This window comes from Acanthochromis polyacanthus, chromosome 5 (genome assembly GCF_021347895.1).
Source record: "Acanthochromis polyacanthus isolate Apoly-LR-REF ecotype Palm Island chromosome 5, KAUST_Apoly_ChrSc, whole genome shotgun sequence".
Taxonomy (NCBI): domain Eukaryota; kingdom Metazoa; phylum Chordata; class Actinopteri; family Pomacentridae; genus Acanthochromis; species Acanthochromis polyacanthus.
The window spans coordinates 1,661,574-1,687,239 of NC_067117.1; the positions used below are offsets into that span (position 1 = coordinate 1,661,574).

The 25,666-nt window shown below is 39.8% G+C and overlaps 1 protein-coding gene across 1 annotated transcript; it reads right to left on the reverse strand.

Annotated features, from left to right (window-relative positions):
* Window positions 1–525: 525 nt before the first annotated feature.
* On the reverse strand, window positions 526–25,618 carry fam83c (family with sequence similarity 83 member C). Its single transcript, XM_051948407.1, has 5 exons — window positions 24,764–25,618; window positions 19,074–19,241; window positions 14,587–14,711; window positions 5,273–5,509; window positions 526–4,792 (listed from the first exon to the last, which is right to left on the reverse strand). Exons 1-5 carry the CDS (start codon window positions 25,274–25,276, stop codon window positions 4,012–4,014), a joined length of 1,824 nt encoding a protein of 607 aa, XP_051804367.1. The 5' UTR covers window positions 25,277–25,618; the 3' UTR covers window positions 526–4,011.
* Window positions 25,619–25,666: the final 48 nt, after the last annotated feature.

The window sequence follows — 25,666 nt, forward strand, 5'->3', positions numbered from 1 at the left end:
GTCTAGCGCGGCTAGGCTAGTCATTTTCCTCATTTTGGGTAAACTTTTCCTCATTTTGGGCTCATTTTTCCTCATTTCGGATAAATTTTTCCTCATTTTGGGTAAATTTTTCCTCATTTTGGGCTCATTTTTTCTCATTTCGGGTAAATTTTTCCTCATTTTGGGCACATTTTCCTCATTTTGGTTCATTTTTCTTCACTTTAGACTAATTATTTTCTCACTGTGGTTCACCTGAATTGTGAAAACTTCAAAAAAGCAAAAAAAAAAAGTCAAAACATGAGCTCTCAGACTTTTCTGGTTGCCAGGATACAGCCGTCATCTTTGTATGCAGTTACCATGGTTACAGGCCTATGGCGAGCCCTAAACAAATAAATCTTCCATTTGAGACATTTTGGAGGATGAAGGAATTTCTTTGAGGTAAAACGTTTTATTAAAGTATTAAATTGTGCTTTTAGTTGCGTTTGTGTTGCGTAAAAAAGTGTTTTTGTTTGAATTTTCTTTGACAAATTTCAAACTGGACGTAACTTCATCCTGCAGTTTTTATTAAATCTTGTTCATCTTACAAATTAGGTCCAACTTAAACAGAAATTTCACATTCTCAAGTAAATAAACTGTAAAAATAAAATAAATCAGTTGAAGAGTCTTTTTTCCAACAGTAAATCCTTACAGTCTGTACAGCAGAACGTCCAAACAGACGACAGAAAATCTAAACAAGAAAACAAACACATCAAAGTCACTGATCATCATCAACCGTTATTGCTTAAAGATGTGTGTGTTTCTACCGGAGCTGCTGAGGAGGAATGATGGAGGAGCCCTGTAGCGTGACGAAGATCATCCGTCACGGAAACAACACGTAAACAACATGTTTAAATCTAAATAACTGTACAGTCTGAAAAAACAATCCTGATAAACAGAACATCACTTTAACATCTTTAAACAGCATCTTTACCTCGAAACCGCGTCTCATTTAGTTCATTTATGTCTGATTTTGGTCCATTTATGTCCGATTTTGGTCCATTTATGTCTGATTTTAGTTCATTTATGTCTGATTTTGATCCATTTATGTCTGATTTTGGTCCATTTATGTCCGATTTTGGTTCATTTGTTTCTGATTTTGGTCCATTTATGTCTGATTTTAGTTCATTTATGTCTGATTTTGGTTCATTTATGTCCGATTTTAGTCCATTTATGTCCGATTTTGGTTCATTTGTTTCTGATTTTGGTTCATTTGTTTCTGATTTTGGTTCATTTGTTTCTGATTTTGGTCCATTTATGTCTGATTTTGGTCCATGTATGTCTGATTTTAGTTCATTTATGTCTGATTTTGATCCATTTATGTCTGATTTTGGTCCATTTATGTCTGATTTTAGTTCATTTATGTCTGATTTTGATCCATTTATGTCTGATTTTGGTCCATTTATGTCTGATTTTAGTTCATTTATGTCTCATTTTGGTCCATTTATGTCTGATTTTGGTCCATTTATGTCTGATTTTGATCCATTTATGTCAGATTTTAGTTCATTTATGTCTGATTTTGGTTCATTTATGTCAGATTTTGATCCATTTATGTCTGATTTTGGTCCATTTATGTCAGATTTTAGTTCATTTATGTCTGATTTTGATCCATTTATGTCTGATTTTGGTCCACTTATGTCTAATTTTGGTTCATTTATGTCTGATTTTGGTCCACTTATGTCTGATTTTGGTCCATTTATGTCTGATTTTGATCCATTTATGTCTGATTTTGGTCCATTTATGTCTGATATTGATCCATTTATGTCAGATTTTAGTTCATTTATGTCTGATTTTGGTTCATTTATGTCTGATTTTGGTTCATTTATGTCAGATTTTGATCCATTTATGTCTGATTTTGGTTCATTTATGTCTCATTTTGGTCCATTTATGTCTGATTTTAGTTCATTTATGTCTGATTTTGATCCATTTATGTCTGATTTTGATCCATTTATGTCAGATTTTAGTTCATTTGTCTGATTTTGGTTCATTTATGTCTGATTTTGGTCCACTTATGTCTGATTTTGGTCCATTTATGTCAGATTTTAGTTCATTTATGTCTGATTTTGATCCATTTATGTCTGATTTTGGTCCATTTATGTCTGATATTGGTCCATTTATGTCTGATATTGGTCCATTTATGTCAGATTTTGGTTGTTTTATGTCTGATTTTAGTCGATTTGAACTGTAATGCAGCGTGATAAAGAACATCCGTCACTGAAACACGTAAACATGTTTAAATCTAACAAACTGTACAGTCTAAAGAAACAATCCTAATAAACAGAACATCACTTTAACATCTTTAAACAGAGTCTTTACCTCATTACCACCTCTAAACACCCAGAATCCCTTCACTTCCCATTTTATTTCTATTTTCCAAGAACAGCAGGAAGCTAACTATTTACAGTAGAACTTTTCTTCCTCCCTGTGGTGAACAAACAAAGTCTAATCTGCATCTTTGTACCTTAACAAACAGTAATTTATGTGTGGAAACGTTACAGTTTGTGTAAAAGCTGACTGTAAACCTTAAGGCAGGAAGATCAAGGCACCAGCTGTTGTAGAAGAAGATCCATTTTTACATCAAAACACGTTCCTGAAAAGCATTTAATGTTTGCTCGTACAGAAACGGAAGGTTTCTGACATTTAACACGCCGCCTTTGTGCTAAAAAGACCTCGTACTTTAGGCGTCCTTGGTGTTTCCTTTAGGCGGTGTACATGTGAAGCTGAAACACTGAATGGACCAGCTGACTGTGGTTTAGACAGTCAGTCGCTCCTTTTAGTGTTTTTTTTTTATGGAAAAGCAGTGAAGCAGCACAAATATTCTCAGATTCCAGCTTCTCCAATGACAGAATTTGCTGTTTTTCCTCATCATATAATAAAGTTAACTGAATATTTGGGGTTTCATAGCTATTTTATTGCATTTTCTGGATTAAATCAAACAAAAACAGTCACTGGATTAACCAAGAATTCAAAGAATTGTTAGAATTGACTCCATGTTTCTATGAAAATGTCATATTTAAGGTGGTTTTAGGGCTGCGGTGTCCAAGTCGACTGGTTTGTTGGTACGTTCATTAATCTCATGTTTTACAGTAACGCTCTTCCAGGATTAATCCATTACTTTTCACAAACCCTCCCAGCTTCATGGAAACTGCTAGCTCCAACTTATTTAACGCACTTTTCCTTAAAGTCGCCTCCAAAGTGACGGAAAAAAGTGGAGTTTAATCTCAGGAGGAAAGAGCAGCGATTTAATGTATTCGCTTTTCAGTTGGATTTGGATTAATTGAGGCTAATAAGGCTGCAGGTAGAGACAGTTTCTCCCAGCTGTGACCATCAGTAGTTCTTTGGTTCACAGCCGTTCTCCACAAACAGCGTTCTCAAGGCTAATGCTAGTTGTTAGCATTAGCAGCTAGCAGCATTAATCAGTGCTAAAGTTGTTTTTTCAGTGAGATTTTATGTAAAAATGCATCCCTGTCTTCATTATTTGGTGATTTCAGTGTTCCTGGTACCTGCTGCCGTCACACCTCTGGATCAGGGACGAGGCAAACTGGAGATACAAAAATCCTGCTCAATAACTGCTGTCGCTTATAATTTACACAAAAATGAGAATTAACAGCTTAGTTCAAGGTTGGTGTTTTTTATAAAATTGGGCAGAAAAACCCCTAAAGAGTGCTGAGAGCCAATGTTCACGCTTTCATCATGATTCCTCAGACAGTGATTGTTGGAAACAGATGGATTTTGCATTTTTACAACATGATTTCCATTCATGGTTTCTGTAAACTACGAACCAACAGAAAGACGTGGAACTTTTCGGCATCGGATATTGGTCCTCATGTTAGAAAAGAGGCAGAACGGTTTCAAGAATCTCAGAGAAAAACTCGATTTCCTGCAGGAACTGTGGAAGAAACTGTAAAGAAGACGTAACTTCAGGAAAACATCTCTGAGCTGCTGGAGTCTTTTCTCTGTGAGTCGTATTAAGTCCAATTGTTCTGAGGTCTGGGTCTAGTTGCTGCTCTTGAGCTCGAAGCGGCTGTAAACCTGCTTGGACTTCATCTTGTTGTACTGGTTCACCAGGTCCAGCTTGCTGTGGCCCAGCGTCATTCGCTTGTTGTCATGCCGGTTCATGTAGGCGGGCGGTGACACCGGTGGTGGTGGGCTCTGCTGGCTCTCCGGTTCGGGCTGGGAAAGGTCCGGTCCTCCCCATGGCGACGGGCCATGAGGGGACGGAGACCTCCGGAAGTTGTAGGTGTCTTTGTCTTTGGAGGGCGGCAGGAACATGTCTGAGAGTTTGTTGAAGATGCTGGGGGGAGTCCTCTGCTTGGGGTTGAGCTTGCTGTCCGGTGTCGGGTTCTTGGGGTTCAGGTTGGAGTTGGGGGCTCCAGGAACCAGACCGCTGCTGTGGAACATGCTGGGTTTGTGGTCATACAACCCCAACGCCTGGAACTTGGAGGAGGTTCCACCGATGTTCGCTCGCATGACGTCCGCCGGGTTGGGCTTGTTCCACTCGATGCCCATCGACTGACCGTAGGTCGATGACGGGCGGTCGGAAACCGGGCTGTGATTGGTTACTCCGTTTGCCGAGCCTCGGAGTCCAGATGTCGGTGTTTGTCCTCCGCTGCCTCTCCTCTCAGGACTCAGGTGAGAACCTCCGGGATCTTTCTTGTCGAGGCCCTGGGTGACCTTGTAGACGTTGTTGGAGGTCATTCCGGGCGCCGCCTTCACACTGGAGACGCTGTTACTGGATTGGCTGCTGGAGTTTTCAGAACAGACTCTGTCCCGCTGCCTGCAGGAGGAAAGAAACATCAGAATGCTACAAACCTTTTTTTTACTGTCTGGATTTTACGTCTCAACCAGAGAACTGTGGTGGGATTGATCAGGTGGTCAGAAAATAAACTGAGGTTCTGGGATTTACTGAAACCAGAAGGATGGAGTCAACATCTCTGACTTTTTGTTTTTATTGGTCCTCTTGCTTGACAGAAGCTGTCGTGATGTTCGGATGTTCAAGCACTTAAAAACACGATAATCACCAAAACATGTGAACTGCAAGTAAGTGACTTGGTGGAGTGTCATTCCAACTTAGTGGCCTAGAATAAAAAATTCTCCTGACTGTAATAACAGGGACACATCTCATCGCTATAACTACAGTAAGAAATGATGTGTGAAGATAAAAAAAAACAGTGGACCTCTGTACTGTGAAGGCTTGGAGGTCTGTGGAGGGTTTAGTGTCTACATCTTCATGGTCTGATGTCCTTCATGTTCTCACCTGTCGGACAGCAGATCCAAAGTCAGGCCCGGGCCGAGCCCCATGCCCATGGCGGGGCCCATCATGGCCGGGTAAGGCGGGTAGTAGGGCATCCCGTCCTCGTCCGGGTTGAAGAAGCAGTCGATGATCTGCGAGTCGGCGTACAGACAACGAAACTCCCGGTCGAAGCTGTCGGCGATGCGACCCGAGAAATGCATCACCATGTTGCTGTGGACCTGAGCCGACAACCAGGTGAAGCTGGAAAAAAACACAGAAAGCAAACTAATGTTAGAGGCAGGAATGTGCAAAGTTGATCTCTTGTTTTCATGGCAAAATTTAACAACATGTTTGGCTTTGACTCGAAAACTGAAGTGATGATTCTTCAACACAATAAATCTCATGTTTACTGAAGCAACAAGATGAGAGAAACCGGAGATCAGTAATGTTCAAAGTCTGCACATCTAACACCAACATCTAGACCTCTACGAACACCTAGACCTCTACGAACACCTAGACCTCCACGAACACCTAGACCTCCACGAACACCTAGACCTCCACGAACACCTAGACCTCCACGAACATCTAGACCTCTACGAACACCTAGACCTCTACGAACATCTAGACCTCCACGAACATCTAGACCTCTACGAACATCTAGACCTCTACGAACATCTAGACCTCCACGAACACCTAGACCTCCACGAACATCTAGACCTCCACGAACATCTAGACCTCTACGAACATCTGGACCTCTAGACCCCCAGCTTTAGTTTCCTACCAATGAGTCCACATCAACATTTAGTCTAAACATCTAAAAACTGGAACCTTGTCTGGTCAAACTTTAACCATCAGATTCTACTGATGTTAGAGCCTCAAAAGTTGGACAAATGTGGACCAAAGACTAGATTTTAGTAGAAACATGGATCCATCCATAGATAAACACTAACAGGAACTTTATGGAGACACTAGACCATCAAATGTTCATTTCAAGGACCAATAATTATTCATTTGTGTCATTTCAGAAAAATGTGAATCATTTTAAACCAACTTCATCTTAATTTGGACAGATTTAGTCATTTTGGACACGTTTCAAGACATTTTTGGTAAAATAAGAGTTATTTTAATAGATTTCAAGTCATTTTGGACAAATTCTAAGTAATTTTGGACAAGTTTCAAGACAAAATATCGAAAAACTGGATGTTAGAGCCTGAAAAGTTGGAGAAATGTGGACCAAAGACTGTACTTTTAGTAGAAACATGGATCCATCCATAGATATACACTTACAGGCATTTTCAGAGGACACAATACCAGAAAAATGGCCACTTTTTTCCATTTGCAAGGGCTAATAACTATTCATTATTGTAACATTTGACATTTTTGAACTATTTTAAGTAATTTTCTGTCAATACTGAACCTTTAAATTACCTTCACAGGTAACACAGAGGAGATAATGACAAATAAAACAAAGTGGAATCAGAGAAAAGCAGAAATATTTCAATGTATAATTAAAAATCTCTCCTGATGCTGCTGCAATCAAACCTAATTGAGTGCAGTTCTCATATTTAGTTGATCAAAGTGCTGCACACATGAAGATAAACTAAATAAAATGACAAAAATACCAAAAAAAAACCAAGACAAACAGTAGCACCATCTGAAGCTCTGCAGCATTCAATGTCTTTTTTTGTGAATTAAATTTACCCCAAAAATGCAGCAAAATGTCACCAATGTGCAGCTTCTGATCAGCAGGCAGTATTCAGGATGAGAACTTAAAGATGTTTTTGCGTTTGGCAGGTTTTTTTTAACCATCATGCATGAATAAATTAGAAATTAGTGTAACAATGAAAGACAGAAAACGGTAAAATACGTAAAAAATTTTTACAAAACTGTAAAAAAAAAAAACAAGACAGACGGGACAGCCTGTTACTGTGGTTGGATCTGAGCAGTGTAAATGATATTGTTGGAGATGAAACTTGGCCGCAAACGCAGCAGGTTCTGGGAGCATCGGTTATGTAAGCGCTGAAATCTCACCGCCATGCAGCTCTGATGAGGTTTATTAAGTGTGAGAGATTCAAGATCAGAGCGTCAACGAGTTTTTCGTGTGTGGCAGGGTTTTTGTTTTTTTTGCCAAACTGGATAATTATGAAATGCGGAACGAGGCTCAGATTTATCAGCTGCCTGAGTGTAAATTATCTCCGTCCACCTCCAGCTGATAAATGCAGCGAGTATTTCCTGGATGCCGGTGACTCACAGCGGTGACTCATCAGATTATCGACGGGCGAAGCGACACTCAAGACGTCTGGGCTGCAGAAATAATATTTAACGCCTCAATGGACACACAGGATTCCTGCAGATTACATTTTAGGCTTTTAAAGACATATTTTTGATCATATATGATGATTTCCATTCAGTTTTTATCTTCAACCATGACTATCAGCTGACTTCCAGCATCCCTCTATGACCCAGAGTGTTTATTTAATGTGGTTAATTATGTAAAATAAAGCTCACTCCTAGTCCAACTGTTACTTCATCGTTTTATTTATTATTTTATTACTGCTTCACTCATTGTTTCAGCCAACTATTCAATCCATTATGTAAGCATCCTATTACCTAAAACTAACCTCCAGTATGCTAGTTATATTTTATAGCTACTATATATTCTATTAGCCTCTTTAAAACCATTTATTACTTTTAGCTAATATTTAATCCATTCTTTTAGCTAGCAAATCCCTTTATCCACCAGCAAAGCAGTAAGAACCATTAATGCAGTATTTTAGCTAATTATTAGTTTTATCTGAACATTACTTTTAGCTGAGCAATTTAGCTAACATTTTGCTAAGTTTTACTTTTAGCTATCATGTAGTGAATTATTTTGTTGAATTATTCATTATTTTTAGCCAATTTAGATGAAGTATTTTTAGTGCTTTTTAGAAGCTGATTATTACTTTTCGTAAGCTATTAATCCTCTATTTTAGCTAGTTATTTATTACATTTAGCTAAATCTTACTTTCAGCTAATAAATAGAAACTTAAGTCACTGCACTGTCTCCAAACATCACAGATACATCATTAATCTTTTTATTGTTATTGTATTGTCTGATTGCAGTGTTAACATATCACATCTACACATTGTGTTTGGGATGAAGAACTGTGTGAACTCATTGTTTTGTTGTTGTAATTTTCCCCCCTCAGGCTAGTTTGCTGCTTTTGCACAAACGTGTCCCAACAGCGTTTCCTCAGCAGGTGTTTTTCAAATGCAGTCGACCTCAGTTTAATTAATCTGCTGGAATTTGCAAAAACATCATAAAGAGCTTTACCGCGGTATAAATAACCTCCTGAACATAAATACGTGTGAAGCCGCTGCTGACTGGCTGAGCTGACGGTGGAGAACCTGCAGGACGACTTTCCTCGGCCGTAAATCTGTCGACGCCTCAGACACGATTCACCTGAAGTTAAATTCCAGGTAAGTTGTGAACAGGAACTGCTCACTGACGCCTTCCCTGAACAGTCGTAAAGCTCCAACTTTATTAACCACAAAGGTCACCTGCAGTACTGCTCTGCATATCCGGGTTAGTAATGAATATAAACGTGAATCATATTCTCCTGAAAAGGTCAGTCATGTTGAGATAAATTTGGTTTCCTGGATTAACTAACATCTAGTGAATGACAGTGAAGGTGACTGGTAGGTGCTAATCACATTTATGGACTGTTCAAAAACACAACTGGACAGAAAACATTCAGCCTGTTTCTGCATTTAATTTACTTTATCCCCATTCTACGTTTAAAAACACATCATAAACATGTACTCAATGTTTTTACACCAGCTATAATGTGGCTGTAATATGAAATCGTGTAACGTGTTGTTTTATCCACTGTACTCAACCCTAAAAGCACGATAAACATGGAGACTTCACACTGCTGCTGTATTTCTACATTATATTACCTTATCCTCTCCATTTGATCTAAACTTCCATTCCTTATCTGCTTGTTTTTATGTTTATTTGTTGTGATCCTCTGCTTTGAGTTAACTGGTTGCTGAGCTGTTGGTCTGTGCTTTCAAACGGCTGATGTTGGTTGGTTTGGATGGTTGGTGGTGGCAGTGGTTGGTTGGTTCTTGTTGGCTGACTTTGGATTGGTTGGGTATTGTTGATACCTGGAGGCTGTTAGTTGACTTTTGGTTGGTTTTATGGTGACTGACTGGTTGGTTTAGTTGCTGATGATAATTGGGTTGATTGCTGCTGATTTCTGGTGGTTGGTTGGCTGGTTTGTTAGCAGGTTGTTTGGGTATTGTTGATCATTACTGTCAGCTGTCTCTTGTTGGTTGGTTTCTGGTCAACTATTGGTTGGTTGTTAGTTGTTGATTGGTTGATGACATTGGATAGTAAATATAATAATTGGCTGTTGGTTGCTGGTTGGTTGAGGGCTGGTTAGTTGACTGGTGGTTGGTTAGTTGGATGATATTGTCGAGTGCTGGTGGTTGGTTGACTTCTGGTTGGCTGTTGATTGGCTGTCTGATTGTGGGTTGGTTAGCTGGTTGGGCTGATTGTTGGTTGGTTAGCTGGTTGGCTGGTTGGGTTGATTGTTGGTTGGTTAGCTGGTTGGTTGTCTGATTGTGGGTTGGTTAGCTGGTTGGCTGGTTGTTTGATTGTGGGTTGGTTAGCTGGTTGGTTCTCTGATTGTGGGTTGCTAGCTGGTTGGTTCTCTGATTGTGGGTTGCTAGCTGGTTGGTTGGCTAGTTGGTTGGTTAGTTGGTTGGTTGTCTCATTGTGGGTTGGTTAGCTGGTTGAGTTTTGTTGTTGATTGTTGGTTGGTTAGCTGGTTAGTTGTCTGATTGTGGGTTGGTTAGGTGGTTGGGTTTTGTTGCTAGTTACTGGTTGCTGGTTAATCACACTTTCACCTTCTTTCAGCTACAGTACGGTTGTTAAAAATGGGGAATGTGTTACATAAAAGCGTCAGATTTAATCAATGTGAAAGTATTCCGTCAGATTTTACTTTGGATTAACAGATTAACTATTTGAGTATCGGCATTTGGTATTTACTTGTCAAATAAGATAATCAGGTGTGAGTGTGTGGACGGAGTGCTTTCATTGGTGCTAATGTGTGAAGGGTGTAGAGGAAGGAGTGCTGAGGTGATAAGACTCTGAGCTGCTCTGGCATCTGTTCAGGCCTCACCTTCATTCCTCATTCTGTCAGCAGCTCCACCCAGCCGGCTACCTGCAGCTCACCTGATCCTCCACAACACCACCAACCACAGCAGGAAATACTAGCAGGACGAACTTAGAACCAAACGCAGTTTATAGGAAAAGAAAACCAACGTTTACATGAAGGTTTTTAGTAAAGTCAGCCTTATTTAAATTAACAGTAGAAAACTCTGACCGGTGGAAGAATTAACCAAACAAGTTTAAATAAAGTTGAAATTACACATTTATTTGAAGTTTTTATGGCAATATTGTAGTTTGTCTTCATTTCTGTGTGAAAATCATGCAGTCTTTTGCACTTAAATGTAGTTTCTTGAATGTCTTTGTTGATCTGTTGTCATTTGGTTGCTGCTTCAAGTTTTTTCAATTTGTTTATCACCACTTTGTAATTTATCTGCATTTCAGTGTCAAAATTCTATTGTCTTTTGCTTGTTTTTGCATTTCTTTATATTACCGTATTTTCACGACCAAAAGGCGCACTGTACCAAAAGGCGCAGTCTCAGTTATGTGTGCCATTACTGTATTTAACACACACATAAGGCGCACCTGATTATATGGCGAGGGTTTTATATACAATCCACGCCCACACTTCCCCCTTTAACGTTCTCATGGTGTCCTCTACTACGTCGGCCTTACAACAACAACACACACACAAGCATACAAGTGTGCGTATTTAAAAATAGAGCGGGAGCAAAACTGAGTTTGGTTGTGCTTTATTTAAGTATTGATTACAAAGTACTAACATTTTTTTAATCATCAATAGTCGCGGGCATGGTAAAACACACGGATAAAACAAGCACACAAGTGTGCGTATTTAAAAATAGAGCGGGAGCAAAACTGAGTTTGGTATTCACATTTTTTTAACCGGTAATCGTCATCAATCAAACCCATGGAAGTCCTCATCCTCTGTTTCTGAATTGAACAGCTGCGCTAAACCTCCATCAAACATGCCAGGCTCACTTTCTTCACTGTCAGAGTCACTTTCCGTGCCGTGCGGCGCCTCGGAAATGATGTCGGCTTTTGCGAAAGCTCGAACAACAGTGCCAGCAGACACGTTAGCCCAAGCATCTACAATCCATTGGCAAATTGTGGCGTAACTCGCCCGGCGCTGCCTTCCACTCTTAGTGAAACTGTGGTCCCCATCGGTCATCCATCGCTCCCACGCCGCTCGCAGCCTTACTTTGAACGGCCGGTTCACACCGATGTCCAGCGGTTGGAGTTCCTTTGTCAGGCCTCCCGGAATGACAGCAAGCTCAGAGTTCATTTGCTTCACTTGTTTTTTCACATCGGCTGTGAGATGGGCACGCATAGAGTCACAGATCAACAGCGATGGTGATGCGTGGAAAAAAACACCTGCTCTACGTCCGCCTTACAACAACAACAACAACACACACAGGACGCACTGCACCATAGGGCGCGCCGCACAATTTGAAGAAAATCTAAGACTTTTATGTGCGCCTTATAGTCGTGAAAATACGGTATTTACATTTCTTTGGAGTTTATTTTGCATTTCGTTATTGATTTGTGGTCATTTTTTAGGATTATTTTTTCCATTTCTTTTTGACCATTTGCCAGTTTTTCCTTATTTCTATGCAGAAATTCTGTAGTCAGTTTTTTGCAGTTGTTTTTTGTTTTGTTGCCATTTTGTAGTCATTTACTTGTTGGAAGTTTTCTGCACATCTTTGTAGTTTATTTTGCTTTTCTTTGTTGATTTGTCGTCAGTTTGTAGTTTTTCCTTACTTCTGTGTAGAAATGATGTCGTCTTTTGCTTGGTTTTGCAGTTTTTTGCATTTCTTTGTAGATAAACTTTTACATTTCTTTGCATTTTTGTAGCTTCGTGGCCATTTTGTAGTTGTTTATTCATTTTTTGTGTGCTTTTATTGCTATTTTGTAGTTTTTCTTCATGTCTGTGTTGAAATTCTGCAGCCTTTTGCTTGTCCTCGTAGTTTTTTTCATTTCTTTGCAGTTAAATTTACATTTCTTTGGCGTTTTGCAGTTTTTTCCCCCCATCTCTCTGTATTTTAATATTTTTTTTCTATGTTTTGTGCACTTGTTTGGGGATATTTTGCAGATTTTCAGTCTCTTTTTAGTCATTTTGTGTCTGTTTGCATCACACGTCTTTGTGTGTCTTTGCAGATCCAGTTTAATCTGTTTTCTGCTGTTTTGTCAGCTGACTTCTCACCTGTTTCAGCATCGACCTCTGAAGATCTTTAACTTTCTTATAGAAGACAGACGCTCACAGGAAGTGGTCTTTTATGGTGAAGAGCCTGGTGGAGGTTTGACTCCTCCCCCTGGTCTACCTGCAGCTCTGGTTACAGGTGTGTTCAGTGTGTGTGTTCAGGGAAATCCTGCAGACAGTCGCTCTCTTTGTCGTCCACATTGTCAGACTCTTCTGCTGCAGTCGGCCGTTAGAGCCGCTTATCACACGGATGCAAAGTAAAGACTCCTGCTTCCCGGTCATACGTGTAGCGTGTTCAGTGACACGTGTTGTTACAGCAGCGATCTTCCAGATGCTTTTACAGAGTTTAGAGTCCATGAAGTTAAAAATCGGATCAAAACTAAGAAAGAGGGAAATGAGCTGCAGATCAGAGCAGAGAGGAGCTTTTTCATTTGTTTTAGGTTTATTTTAACATTTCTGTCTAGTTTTGTAGCCATTTTGTTTTCTTTTGCTTGTTTTTTGAGTTAATTTTAACATTTCTTTGTAGCATTCTGGATTTTTTGCATCTCTTTAGAGTCATTTTGTAGTTTTTCTGTATTTTTCTGTAGCTTTTTAGCTGTTTTGTCATTTTTTCCTGCTTTTTCCATTTCTTTTATGTTTATTTGCACTTCTTTGTCGTTTATTTAAACATTTCTGTGCATTTCTTTGGAGTTTTTGCTTTTCTTTGTAGCTACTGTATCATCTTTTGCTTGTTTCTTCATTTCTTCGTGGTTTCTTTTCACATTTCTTTGTAGTTTTTTTGCTTTTCTTTCTTGCTCTGCCTCCATTTTGTAGTCATTTTTTTTCATTTCTATATTGAAACAATTCTATGTCATCTTGCACATTTTTAGCATTTATTGAGTGTCATTTTGTAGTTTTGCTGCATTTTTATTATTATTTTATTCCTTTCTAGTTTATTTTGACATTTTGTTGTAAATTTGTGGCATTTTTGTGCATTTCCTTGTTGCTTTGCAGCCATTTTGTCGTCTTTTCCTTGATTTTGCAGGCTTTTTTTGGTACATTTCTTTTGAGTTTATTTCCGCATTTCTTTGTAGTTTTTGCATTTTTGTGCATTTCTTTAGAGTCATTTTGTAGTTCTTGTACATTTTACGTAGCTTTGTAAATGATTTTGTCATCCTTTGCTTGTTTTTACATTTCGTTGTTTTTTATTTTAACATTTCCTGGTCGTTTTCTGCATTTCTTTAGAGTCATTTTGTTGTTTTTCTGCATTTTAAGCGGCTCTTTAGCCTTTTTCCAGTCTTTTGCCTGCTTCGTTTTCGATTCTTTGTATTTTTTTGTAGTCTTTGCATTTCTTTGTGGTCCTCATGCGGTGTTTTGCTTGTTTTTTGCTTTTCTTTCAAGCGCATTTCAACATTTTGTTGTAGTTTTATGCATTTGTTTGTAGTCCTTTTGCGGTTGTTCTGGATTTCCGTATAGCATTCTGCAGTCTTTTGCTTGTTTTTGCATTTCTATGTTGCTTTCTTTGTATATTGATTAACTGGTATCTGATAAAGGTTTGATTCCCGCTCTTGCCTAGTCGTGTGCTGTTGTGTCCTTGGGAAAGACACTTAACCCACCTTGCCTCCAGTGCTCTTCACTGGTGTATGAATGCGTGTGAATGTTGGTGGTGGTGGGAGGGGCAGTAGGCGTGGATTGGCAGCCACGCTTCCATCAGTCTGCCCCAGAGTGTGAATGTGTGAGCGTATGGGTGAATGGGAGCAATTGTTGTGTAAGCGCTTTGAGTACTCTGATGAGTAGTAAAGCGCTATATAAGAACAAGTCCATTCAATGTCCTCCAGCTGCAGGAGATAAGAACTTCTACTTATCACCTCAGTCAATAAAACACTTTTTAGTTTATCTTTAGAGATAATAAACAGCCGGCCTGATGGACAGAGGTCACGTTTAGCAGCTAGCTTTGTTAGCATGTAGCTGCTGGTTCCTCACCTGTAGGATCCAGCGATGACCTCCTCACAGTCGATGATCATGAACTTCTCCAGGACCTGGCCGCTGAACTTCTTGCCGCTCTTGGTGCAGTAGGTGTCGCCGCAAACGCTGCGAATCCGCATGTTCTGGAAAAAACAAAGATGGAGGCAAAGTTTAGTTTCACACAAGCGAGGCAGCGAGAAAGAGTTAAAAATAAAACAGATAAAAAACAGTCATGATGCTACCACCACCATGCTTTATATTATAATGATGCCTCCACCATGCTTCATATTATAATGATGCCACCACCGTGCTTCACATCATGATGCCACCACCATGCTTCATATTATAATGATGCCACCACCGTGCTTCATATTATAATGACGCCACCACCGTGCTTCACATTATAATGACGCCACCACCGTGCTTCACATTATAATGACGCCACCACCGTGCTTCACATTATAATGACGCCACCACCGTGCTTCACATTATAATGACGCCACCACCGTGCTTCACATTATAATGACGCCACCACCGTGCTTCACATTATAATGATGCCACCACCGTGCTTCACATTATAATGATGCCACCACCGTGCTTCACATTATAATGACGCCACCACCGTGCTTCACATTATAATGACGCCACCACCATGCTTCACATTATAATGACGCCACCACCGTGCTTCACATTATAATGACGCCACCACCGTGCTTCACATTATAATGATGCCACCACCGTGCTTCACATTATAATGATGCCACCACCGTGCTTCACATTATAATGATGCCACCACCGTGCTTCACATTATAATGATGCCTCCACCATGCTTCATATTATAATGATGCCACCACCGTGCTTCACATCATGATGACGCCACCACCGTGCTTCACATTATAATGACGCCACCACCGTGCTTCACATTATAATGACGCCACCACCGTGCTTCACATTATAATGATGCCACCACCGTGCTTCACATTATAATGACGCCACCACCGTGCTTCACATTATAATGATGCCACCACCATGCTTCACATTATAATGATGCCACCACCGTGCTTCATATTATAATGACGCCACCACCGTGCTTCACATTATAATGATGCCACCACCGTGCTTCACATTATGACGCCACCACCATGCTTCACATTATAATGATGCCACCACCGTGCTTCACATTATAATGACGCCACCACCGTGCTTCACATTATAATGACGCCACCACCGTGCTTCACATTATAATGATGCCACCACCGTGCTTCACATTATAATGATGCCACCACCATGCTTCACATTATAATGATGCCACCACCGTGCTTCACATTATAATGACGCCACCACCGTGCTTCACATTATAATGACGCCACCACCGTGCTTCATATTATAATGATGCCACCACCATGCTTCATATTATAATGACGCCACCACCGTGCTTCACATTATAATGATGCCGCCACCGTGCTTCACATTATAATGATGCCACCACCATGCTTCATATTATAATGATGCCACCACCGTGCTTCACATCATGATGCTGCCACCACCATGCTTCATATTATAATGATGCCACCACCGTGCTTCACATCATGATGCTGCCACCACCATGCTTCATATTATAATGACGCCACCACCGTGCTTCACATTATAATGATGCCACCACCGTGCTTCACATCATGATGCTGCCACCACCATGCTTCATATTATAATGACGCCACCACCGTGCTTCACATTATAATGATGCCACCACCGTGCTTCACATCATGATGCTGCCACCACCATGCTTCATATTATAATGATGCCACCACCATGCTTCACATCATGATGCTGCCACCACCATGCTTCATATTATAATGATGCCACCACCATGCTTCACATCATGATGCTGCCACCACCGTGCTTCACATTATAATGATGCCACCACCGTGCTTCACATCATGATGCTGCCACCACCATGCTTCATATTATAATGATGCCAGTGTATTTAGTGACTTTTGAACAGTAATCAGTTCATTTCTGAGTGTAAATTTAAATAAATCCCCTGGAAGTGTTCAACAGAACGACACAGACAACCTGAAACATAAATTATCTGCCAGCAGCTGTGCTAATAAATCAGTCCCAGAGCTGAGGGTTACATAACTCTGTAGATTTATTGGTGACGCGTCAGGTCTTGTACCTTACAGGTTATTATGTCCTGGAAACATTCCTACAAATTAGACGATACTTATCTCTGGGTCTTTGAAGCTTTATGCAAATCTTTGATATATTTTTTAGCTTTCTGTGTTGTTTTTTCATCTGTTTGTGACCATTTGGTAGTTTTTTTTTTCTGCATTTCTTCGTAGCAAACCTGTCGTCTGCTTCTTGCTTTTGCAGTTTTTTTGCACAATGAATGAACCAGTTCCAGAGCTCAGGGTTACATAACTTCCATTTACTGGCTTCAGGTCTCTGTACAGGTGGTTATGTCCTGGAAACTCTCCGACAAATTAGACGATATTTAGCTCTGTAGGTTTTTGTTGGTTTTCTTCCTGTTTTTATTTCATTGCAGCCTCATTAATTTCTTGACATTTTTGTTGCATTTCTTTGCAGTTTTTATAGCCAATTTAGTAATTTGTTTGTTTTTGCATTGATTTCTAGCATATCTATCATTTTATTCTAGTTTTTTGCTTTTGTTTTATTGCCATTTTGTAATTTTTCTGCATTTTTGTGGTTCTTTCATTTGTTTTGCAGCCATTTATGATCTCAACTAACAGAAACCAACGCTGACGTTTTCAGACCTTTTAGCTCCAACTTTTCTCAGACTTTCTTGGAAATATCAATGAGTGGAATCCAGCGTAACGTCCTGTCCTTCTCAGAAACCTCTACTTTGGTTGGTTTATGCTTTAACTTTCCCAGAACAACGACTGATGCTGTCTTTGTGTACTTTTAGCTCCAAACTGTCTCAGACTTTCCTGGAAACGTCGCCTCTATGTTTAAGGAAAACATGCAGACAGTTTCCAAGTTTAAAAACCTTTTATTAGATTATAAAACCTGAAACAGAAACAGGCTGAATGAGGAGAGACTCTTAGATGTCCAGATTCCGGCTTCTGTGGCACTAAAGTGTGAATTCTAGGAGTCGAGTGTTTAGAAGTTTTGCTGCTGAGGAGGTGAAATACTGTCAGCCTGAAGCTTGTTTATACGGTTAAATAAAGTTTTTAGAGATATTATAGATCAACAACGTCATGAGAAATCAGTCTGAGCCTCAAGAACGTCCTTAGAACCATGTTTGATCGTATTTCTGGATTAATTCTAATTAATTTTACACATTATTTTGGAGATATTTTTGGGAATTTGGACATTTGCAGTAATTTTTCTCTTGTTTTTGTAATTTTCTGTTTTTGAGTCATTCTAGATGATTTTAAATCATTTTTAACAACGTTTTTGTCAAATTTGGAATAACTCTGTTCAAGCTTGACATAATTTTAAAACATATTTTCAGGATTTTTAATGTATTTTTCACCCTTTTTTGTTATTTTAGAGAAATTTGAAGAGAGTGGAGTTTTTGTTCGTCATTTTAGACATTTCGGAGTTATTCTGAGCAGATTTTAGGTAATTTTGGACATATATTTGTCATATATGACATATTCTAGAATAATTTTGGAGATATTTTAAGGCATTTTGATATTTTTATGTCATTGTGGGCATATTTTCATAATTCTAGACAAATATGATGCTTTTCGGACATATTTTATGTCATTTTAAATCTATTTTTCCCATTTAGGACTACTTTATTTAACATGTCTGAGTAATTTAGATTTCTTTTTTTGTAATTTCTTTATTTTGGGCAATTATTGGGTTATTCTGGACATTTTCTGAGCCTCAGAAAGAATAATTCTGGGCTAACTTTAAGTCATTCTAGACAGATTTTAAGTCATTTTTGTCAAATTTTGAATAATTCTGTACAAGCTTTATGCCATTCTGTTCATATTTTCATAATTTTAGACAAATTTTTATGTATTTTTCAAATTTTGAGCCATTTTGGAGCTCTTGTTTGTCATTTTAAATATTTTGGAGTCATTCTGGGCAGATTTTAGCTCATTTTGGACAAATATCTGTCATATATTACATATATTAGAATTTTTTTTTAGATATTTTAGGGCATTTGGACATTTTCGTTGTTATTATGGACAATTTTCATAATTTTAAACAAACCTGATTTTTTTTACTCATTTTAAACACATTTTGGGTGGTTCTAACGTGTCTTTCTCTGCGTTTCTTAGCAGACGTTGGTTTTTTTACTTATTTTAAACACATTTTGGGTGGTTCTAACGTATCTTTCTCTGTGTTTCTTAGCAGACGTTGGTTTTTTTACTCATTTTAAACACATTTTGGGTGGTTCTAACGTATCTTTCTCTGTGTTTCTCAGCAGACATTGGTTTTTTTAACTTATTTTAAACACTTTTGGGTGGTTCTAACATATCTTTCTCTGTGTTTCTCAGCAGACGTTGCTGCTTTCTGTCTGAACTTACACTGAGGTGGGAGTTCTGGATGTCCAGCGCTGAGCACATGTCGCTGAAGTATCCCAGGTTCTTCTCGTCCAGCAGGATGTAAACGGGAACCCGCCGCTTGTTGGACGCCTCCATCAGGTCACAGAGCAGGTCCACGTCGGTGAAGACGTCCATCACCACGGCGATGACCTGCAGCAGAGACCAGGAAGGAGTCAGACCAAACACTGAAACAGTTCTGCTTTCAGCTACGACCAGCCTGGATGGAAACCACGACAACCTGCTGGATGTATCTGCTGTTTATTCTTTATGTGTTTATTTACAGACTATTTGAGTTGTTTCCGTGTTTTATTTACTTTAATGAACAACAGAGTCATTTTTATTGAAGCTGAATTCTCTGAATGAACCTTGAAAGCTTCCAAACTGTTTTTCCCTCTACAGTAAGCCATTTGCATTTTTATAGCATAAATAAGTAAAACTGGTTTTCTGCTGCTGCTGGAAGTTAAATCACATCCAGAGGGTTTTTTCTTTCTGCTGAACTTCAGCAGCTCCGTGTGAAATCCAGCTTTCGTGTGAGAACGGAGGAAAATCTGACGTAACGTGAAAATACAGTAGAGGTCTGTTTGGGAACGGAAAGAAATAAAGTATGAGAAAGAGCTGAACGCCCAGTGACGTTACAACCAGGAGCTGCTGAGTCTAGTTTTCCCCAAATAGACACAAAATCACCAAAAATGAGGCGGAAAACTGCAAAAATAAGACACAGAACTGCGAAAATGAGACACAGAACTGCAAAGATGAGACACAGAACTGCAAAAATGAGACAGAACTGCAAAGATGAGACAGAACTGCAAAGATGAGACACAGAACTGCAAAGATGAGACACAGAACTGCAAAGATGAGACACAGAACTGCAAAAATGAGACACAGAACTGCAAAAATGAGACACAGAACTGCAAAGACGAGACACAGAACTGCAAAAATGAGACAGAACTGCAAAGATGAGACACAGAACTGCAAAGATGAGACAGAACTGCAAAGATGAGACACAGAACTGCAAAGACGAGACACAGAACTGCAAAATGAGACAGAACTGCAAAGACGAGACACAGAACTGCAAAAATGAGACACAGAACTGCAAAGACGAGACACAGAACTGCAAAAATGAGACACAGAACTGCAAAAATGAGACGCAGAACTGCAAAGATGAGACACAGAACTGCAAAAATGAGACGCAGAACTGCAAAGACGAGACACAGAACTGCAAAAATGAGACACAGAACTGCAAAGACGAGACACAGAACTGCAAAAATGAGACACAGAACTGCAAAAATGAGATGCAGAACTGCAAAGATGAGACACAGAACTGCAAAAATGAGACACAGAACTGCAAAAATGAGACACAGAACTGCAAAAATGAGATGCAGAACTGCAAAGATGAGACACAGAACTGCAAAGATGAGACACAGAACTGCAAAAATGAGACAGAACTGCAAAGATGAGACAGAACTGCAAAGATGAGACAGAACTGCAAAGATGAGACACAGAACTGCAAAGATGAGAGACAGAACTACAAAGATGAGACACAGAACTGCAAAAATGAGACAGAACTGTAAAGATGAGACAGAACTGCAAAGATGAGACACAGAACTGCAAAGACGAGACACAGAACTGCAACAATGAGACACAGAACTGCAAAGACGAGACACAGAACTGCAAAAATGAGACGCAGAACTGCAAAAATGAGACGCAGAACTGCAAAGATGAGACACAGAACTGCAAAGATGAGACACAGAACTGCAAAAATGAGACAGAACTGCAAAGATGAGACACAGAACTGCAAAAATGAGACACAGAACTGCAAAGATGAGACAGAACTGCAAAGATGAGACAGAACTGCAAAGATGAGACAGAACTGCAAAAATGAGACACAGAACTACAAAGACGAGACACAGAACTGCAAAGATGAGACACAGAACTGCATAAATGAGACACAGAACTGCAAAGACGAGACACAGAACTGCAAAAATGAGACACAAAACTGCATAAATGAGACACAGAACTGCAAAGACGAGACACAGAACTGCAAAAATGAGACACAGAACTGCAAAAATGAGACATAGAACTGCAAAAATGAGACACAGAACTGCAAAACAAGGCGTAAAATCCCCAAATAGACACAAAATCACCAAAAACGAGACACAAACAGCAAAAGAAGACACAGCAGCTCCGAGCATTCAGCTTTTTTATTACTTTCCAATCAGACCTCGGCTGCATTTTATGTCAGGTTTTCCTCCTGTTGCTGTTTTATTCACATTTAGTCAAATTAAAATCAGCTGAATTATTTAAAGATAAACTAAAAACAGTTTCCTGTTTATCTCTGTTTATTTTCAGGTGTTTTTTTCAGTTTATTACCAACAGAATCCTTCACGTTCACTGATAAATTAAAATACAGGGGATATAAAAACATAAACGCTGCTGCATTCACAGCCTTTTTATAAACGGTCATATTTCTGGAGCTTTATTTTGAAAAGCTATCGCCTGTCTTTGAAAATATTTTAATATTCTGGATGAGAACAGAGACAAATCTTAACCAAAATAAAGCTTTAACTGAATTTTAGTGATCATTTAGTGCACAAAAACCAAATAAAAATAATTTATATGACAGAAAACAATAATTTGATTGATTGAAAAGCGTTAATCATGAAGGTTTATGCTTTTTTCTGATTATAAATGAAATATTTGGAGGATTTTTGGACCGTTAATGAGCTCTGATGGATCTTTGACATCATTTTTAGTAAATAACTAACATTATAATCGACTAAACTCAATTTAAATTCAGCTCTAAAGTACAAAATGTCTCCTGGAGAAACAGAACTAAACCCCGAGGGGCTGAAGGTTTAATTATAGATGTGTTAAATAAAAAGATTTATGACAAATGAAGAAGCTTCCTGGAGCCTCCACAGCTGGAGGAACCTGTTCTGAAGACTAAAGCTGCTCCACCAACCACACATTCACTCTGTTCTGCTTTTCAGAATCACTTCATCGGCTTATTTTTCAGCAAACTGAACATCTTGAGCTGTTTCACGTCTGGAAATCTGAGCTGAGGATATTTTAACATCTGATTGATCCGCTGCACAAAATAATCTGAGCAGTAATCAATAAAGACAACAGAGAGTGTTTTAATATTCCAGGAATCCTTAAGAAAGGTTTGTAAAAAAAGAAAAGTTGTTTTGACCAACCCAACTTTAGTAACTCTAAAAAAGGCAAAAAATTCCTTAAAGAGACACAAAACAATAAAAAAATTACCATAAACAGAGAAAATGACAGCGAGGTGAAGTAAAATGACACAGAACGACCACAAAGAGACACAAAAGGACACAAAGGGACACTAAACGACCACAAACAGACACTAAATGATCACACTCGTCCGTTCAAAGATGGATTGTGTGTCTAATGTGACTGGATGATCTCATGTTTCCTGGTGAACCAACAGCAGGTCAGAGTTCAGTTATTGTCTCCAATAAATGGAGATAAGTGGAGCAAACGTGCAGCTTCTTATCAGCTGATCTGATCTGAGATCTGCTGAGGCTTCAAATAAATTCGTCTATGAGCACAGTGAGCCGCAAACAGCACAACTGGACTGAAGGTTCTACTGAAGGTTCTACTGAACCCACAGCCTGAAAGCACCACAACAATACACTAAACTACTAGCACAACATTAGAGACACAAAACAGCCACAGGGAGGCAGGAAATAGTTACAGAAAGCCACAAAATGACAACAAAATACCTACAAAAGACACAAAAAAGATGCAAAATACTCCAAAAAGACACAAAACAACCACAAGGAGGCAGGAAATAGTTACAGAAAGCCACAAAATGACAACAAAATACCTACAAAAGACACAAAAAAGACGCAAAAAACTCCAAAAAGATGCAAAAAATCAACACAGACACAAAACAACCACAAGGAGGCAGGAAATAGTTACAGAAAGCCACAAAATGAGAAAAAAATACCTACAAAAGACACAAAAAAGACGCAAAATACTCCAAAAAGACACAAAACAACCACAAGGAGGCAACTAGCAACTACAGAAAGCCACAAAAACAACAAGAAGACAACAAAAGACTAAAAATATTCCTACAAAAGACACAAAAAACCACCACAAAATAACTCCAAAAACACACAAAAAAGAAGCAAAATAACCAGAAGTGGGAATTAGCAGAAGAAGTTATTGAAAAATGTTAAAATCTGCATCGGTGGGCTGATAGTCAGTCAATCGCTTTGCAAAACGACTACAGATGGTCACAAAACTATTACAGCAACACCACAAAAACACAAAAAAATAACGCAAAAAGACACAAACTACTAAATGGAGAGAGAAAATGATGGCAGAGACGATGAAACTCTACTGGAAAACACAACACTACTACAGAAACAACAACACAGACACACAAACTGCAGCAGGTCAGGGTCGCTGCAGATAAAAACTGATCAAACATGGCTGAAGTTCAAACCTGCTGACCCACAAACTGGAAACAACACAAAAATACCTACAAAGGACGCAAACAAGCCACAAAGTAACTCCAAAGACACGCAGAAAAACAACACAAAGACGCAAAATGACCACAAGTAGAAGTTTAGCGACTAAAGAAAGCCACAAAAACAAACAAAATGAAAACAAAATACCCACAAAAAACACACAAAACAACTCTAAGCTACCTAAGAGAGACAACAATGACTGCAGAGACACAAAACAACCACAAGGAGACACATAAGAGACAAAAAGGCGACAAAGAGACACAAAACGACCACAAAAGGCAAAAAGAACCTAAAAAAAGACACAAAAAGGCAACAACAAAAAGCAAACAATCAAAGACGCAAAATGACCAAAAAGAGACACAAAACGACAACTAGGGCTGGACCCGAACATCCACAGACACAAAATCCTCTACTTCATTTATGTTCCTTTTATTGTGTTTCTGGCAGTAATATTTGTAATTATTAATATTCCTTCTGTATATTCTGATTTCTATCACTTTTTCTACCTTTTATTTCACATTTTAGGGTGCATTTTGGCTGTTTTATCCACTTTTTCTTTCATATTTTTCACCTGAACACTCCTCTGGTCGCTGTCTGATTTATTTTATTTACTTTATTCAGACTAATTACTGCTGATTGTTCAAGTACACCAATATATATTCCCACTATTCTACCACTATATTCAGATATTCAGATAACTTGTTCTTCAGGTTTTCTACCTTTTATCTCGTACTTCTGGGTATATTTTAACTGTTATATTCACATTTCTTTGATATTCTTCACCTGAACCTCCGTCTGTCTGTTCACTGTCTGTTCACTTATTTTATTCAGACTAATTACTGCTGATTGCTGGATTGAAGCACACCAATACATAATATAGCCTATATATTACTCTACCAGTACATTCTGACTTTTCTATCGCTTTTCCATGGTTTCTACCTTTTATCTCATATTTCTGGGTGTATTTTAATTGTTGTATTCACATTTCTTTAATATTTTTCATGTGAACACTCTTCTGTAGTGTCTGATTTATTTTGTTTTAACTTTATTAACACTAATTACTGCTGTTTGTCAGATTTAAACACCCTGCTGATATAAATATAATGAAGCTGCTGCAGTCAGAGGAGCCGTTAATCCCGTTAATCCCGGTTTATTCCCGGTGGTTCCGCTCACCTTCATGGCCTTGTTGATGAGGGACCGGATCAGGTCCTTGATGTTGTGGGACTTGTCCCTCTGAAAGTAGATCTGGGTCTCTGACGGGCCGTACCGGGCCGGACTTTCGGGCCAACCGAGCTCCAGCATCGGCGGCTCCTCGTCGGACATCATGGGGAAGTAGGTCCCGGAGGTGAGCTCGGACACGGCGTCCCCGTCCCCGAAGTCCCGGTCTGCGGCCCCGGGGGCCCCGTTGCCGTCGGGGCTGGTCCTGCTGGCCGCATGCTGGCCGATGTAGCGGATCTCCAGCGGGGACAGGAAGTTGAGCTCCCGCTCCTCGGCCAGCACCCTCCGGTACTCCTTCTCTCCGAGCTCCAGCAGCGCGTCCGTGGCGAGCCGCGCCGCCTCGTTGTGGCTCAGCTCCAGCGTGGACACCTGCCGCCACGGGTTCTTCACCTCCTCCAGCCGGGACGCCAGCTTCCCCAGCGGCTTCCTGCCGTTGGTGGCCGGGCGGAGGGCCTCGGAGCTGATCATGGTGGAGCGGCGGAGGGTTACCGGGGGTTACCGGAGGAACCGGCGGGGCGCGGAGAGGCGGAGAGACGCACCGGGAACTACCTGCTGCTGCCCGGCGGACACATCCCAGAAAATCGATCCGCTCTGACAGATAACCACTGATCGATAATCCACCGGAGGGCAAACACGCGCCCAGAGGAACCAGTAAAAGTCCGGGTAACGGATATCGGTCGGTGCTCCGGTGCTGGGCCTGGGCTCTCCGGTTCGGTGTGCGTCTGTGTGTGTCCGTGTGTGTGTGTCCTGCTCACCTGTTGCTACCTGTCCTGTCATTGGTCTCTACGTCACAAGCCCAGCCCCCTCCACCCGTTGTCAGGCCAACCAGCTCACAAAAGGAAGTTCAGTCGGACCGAT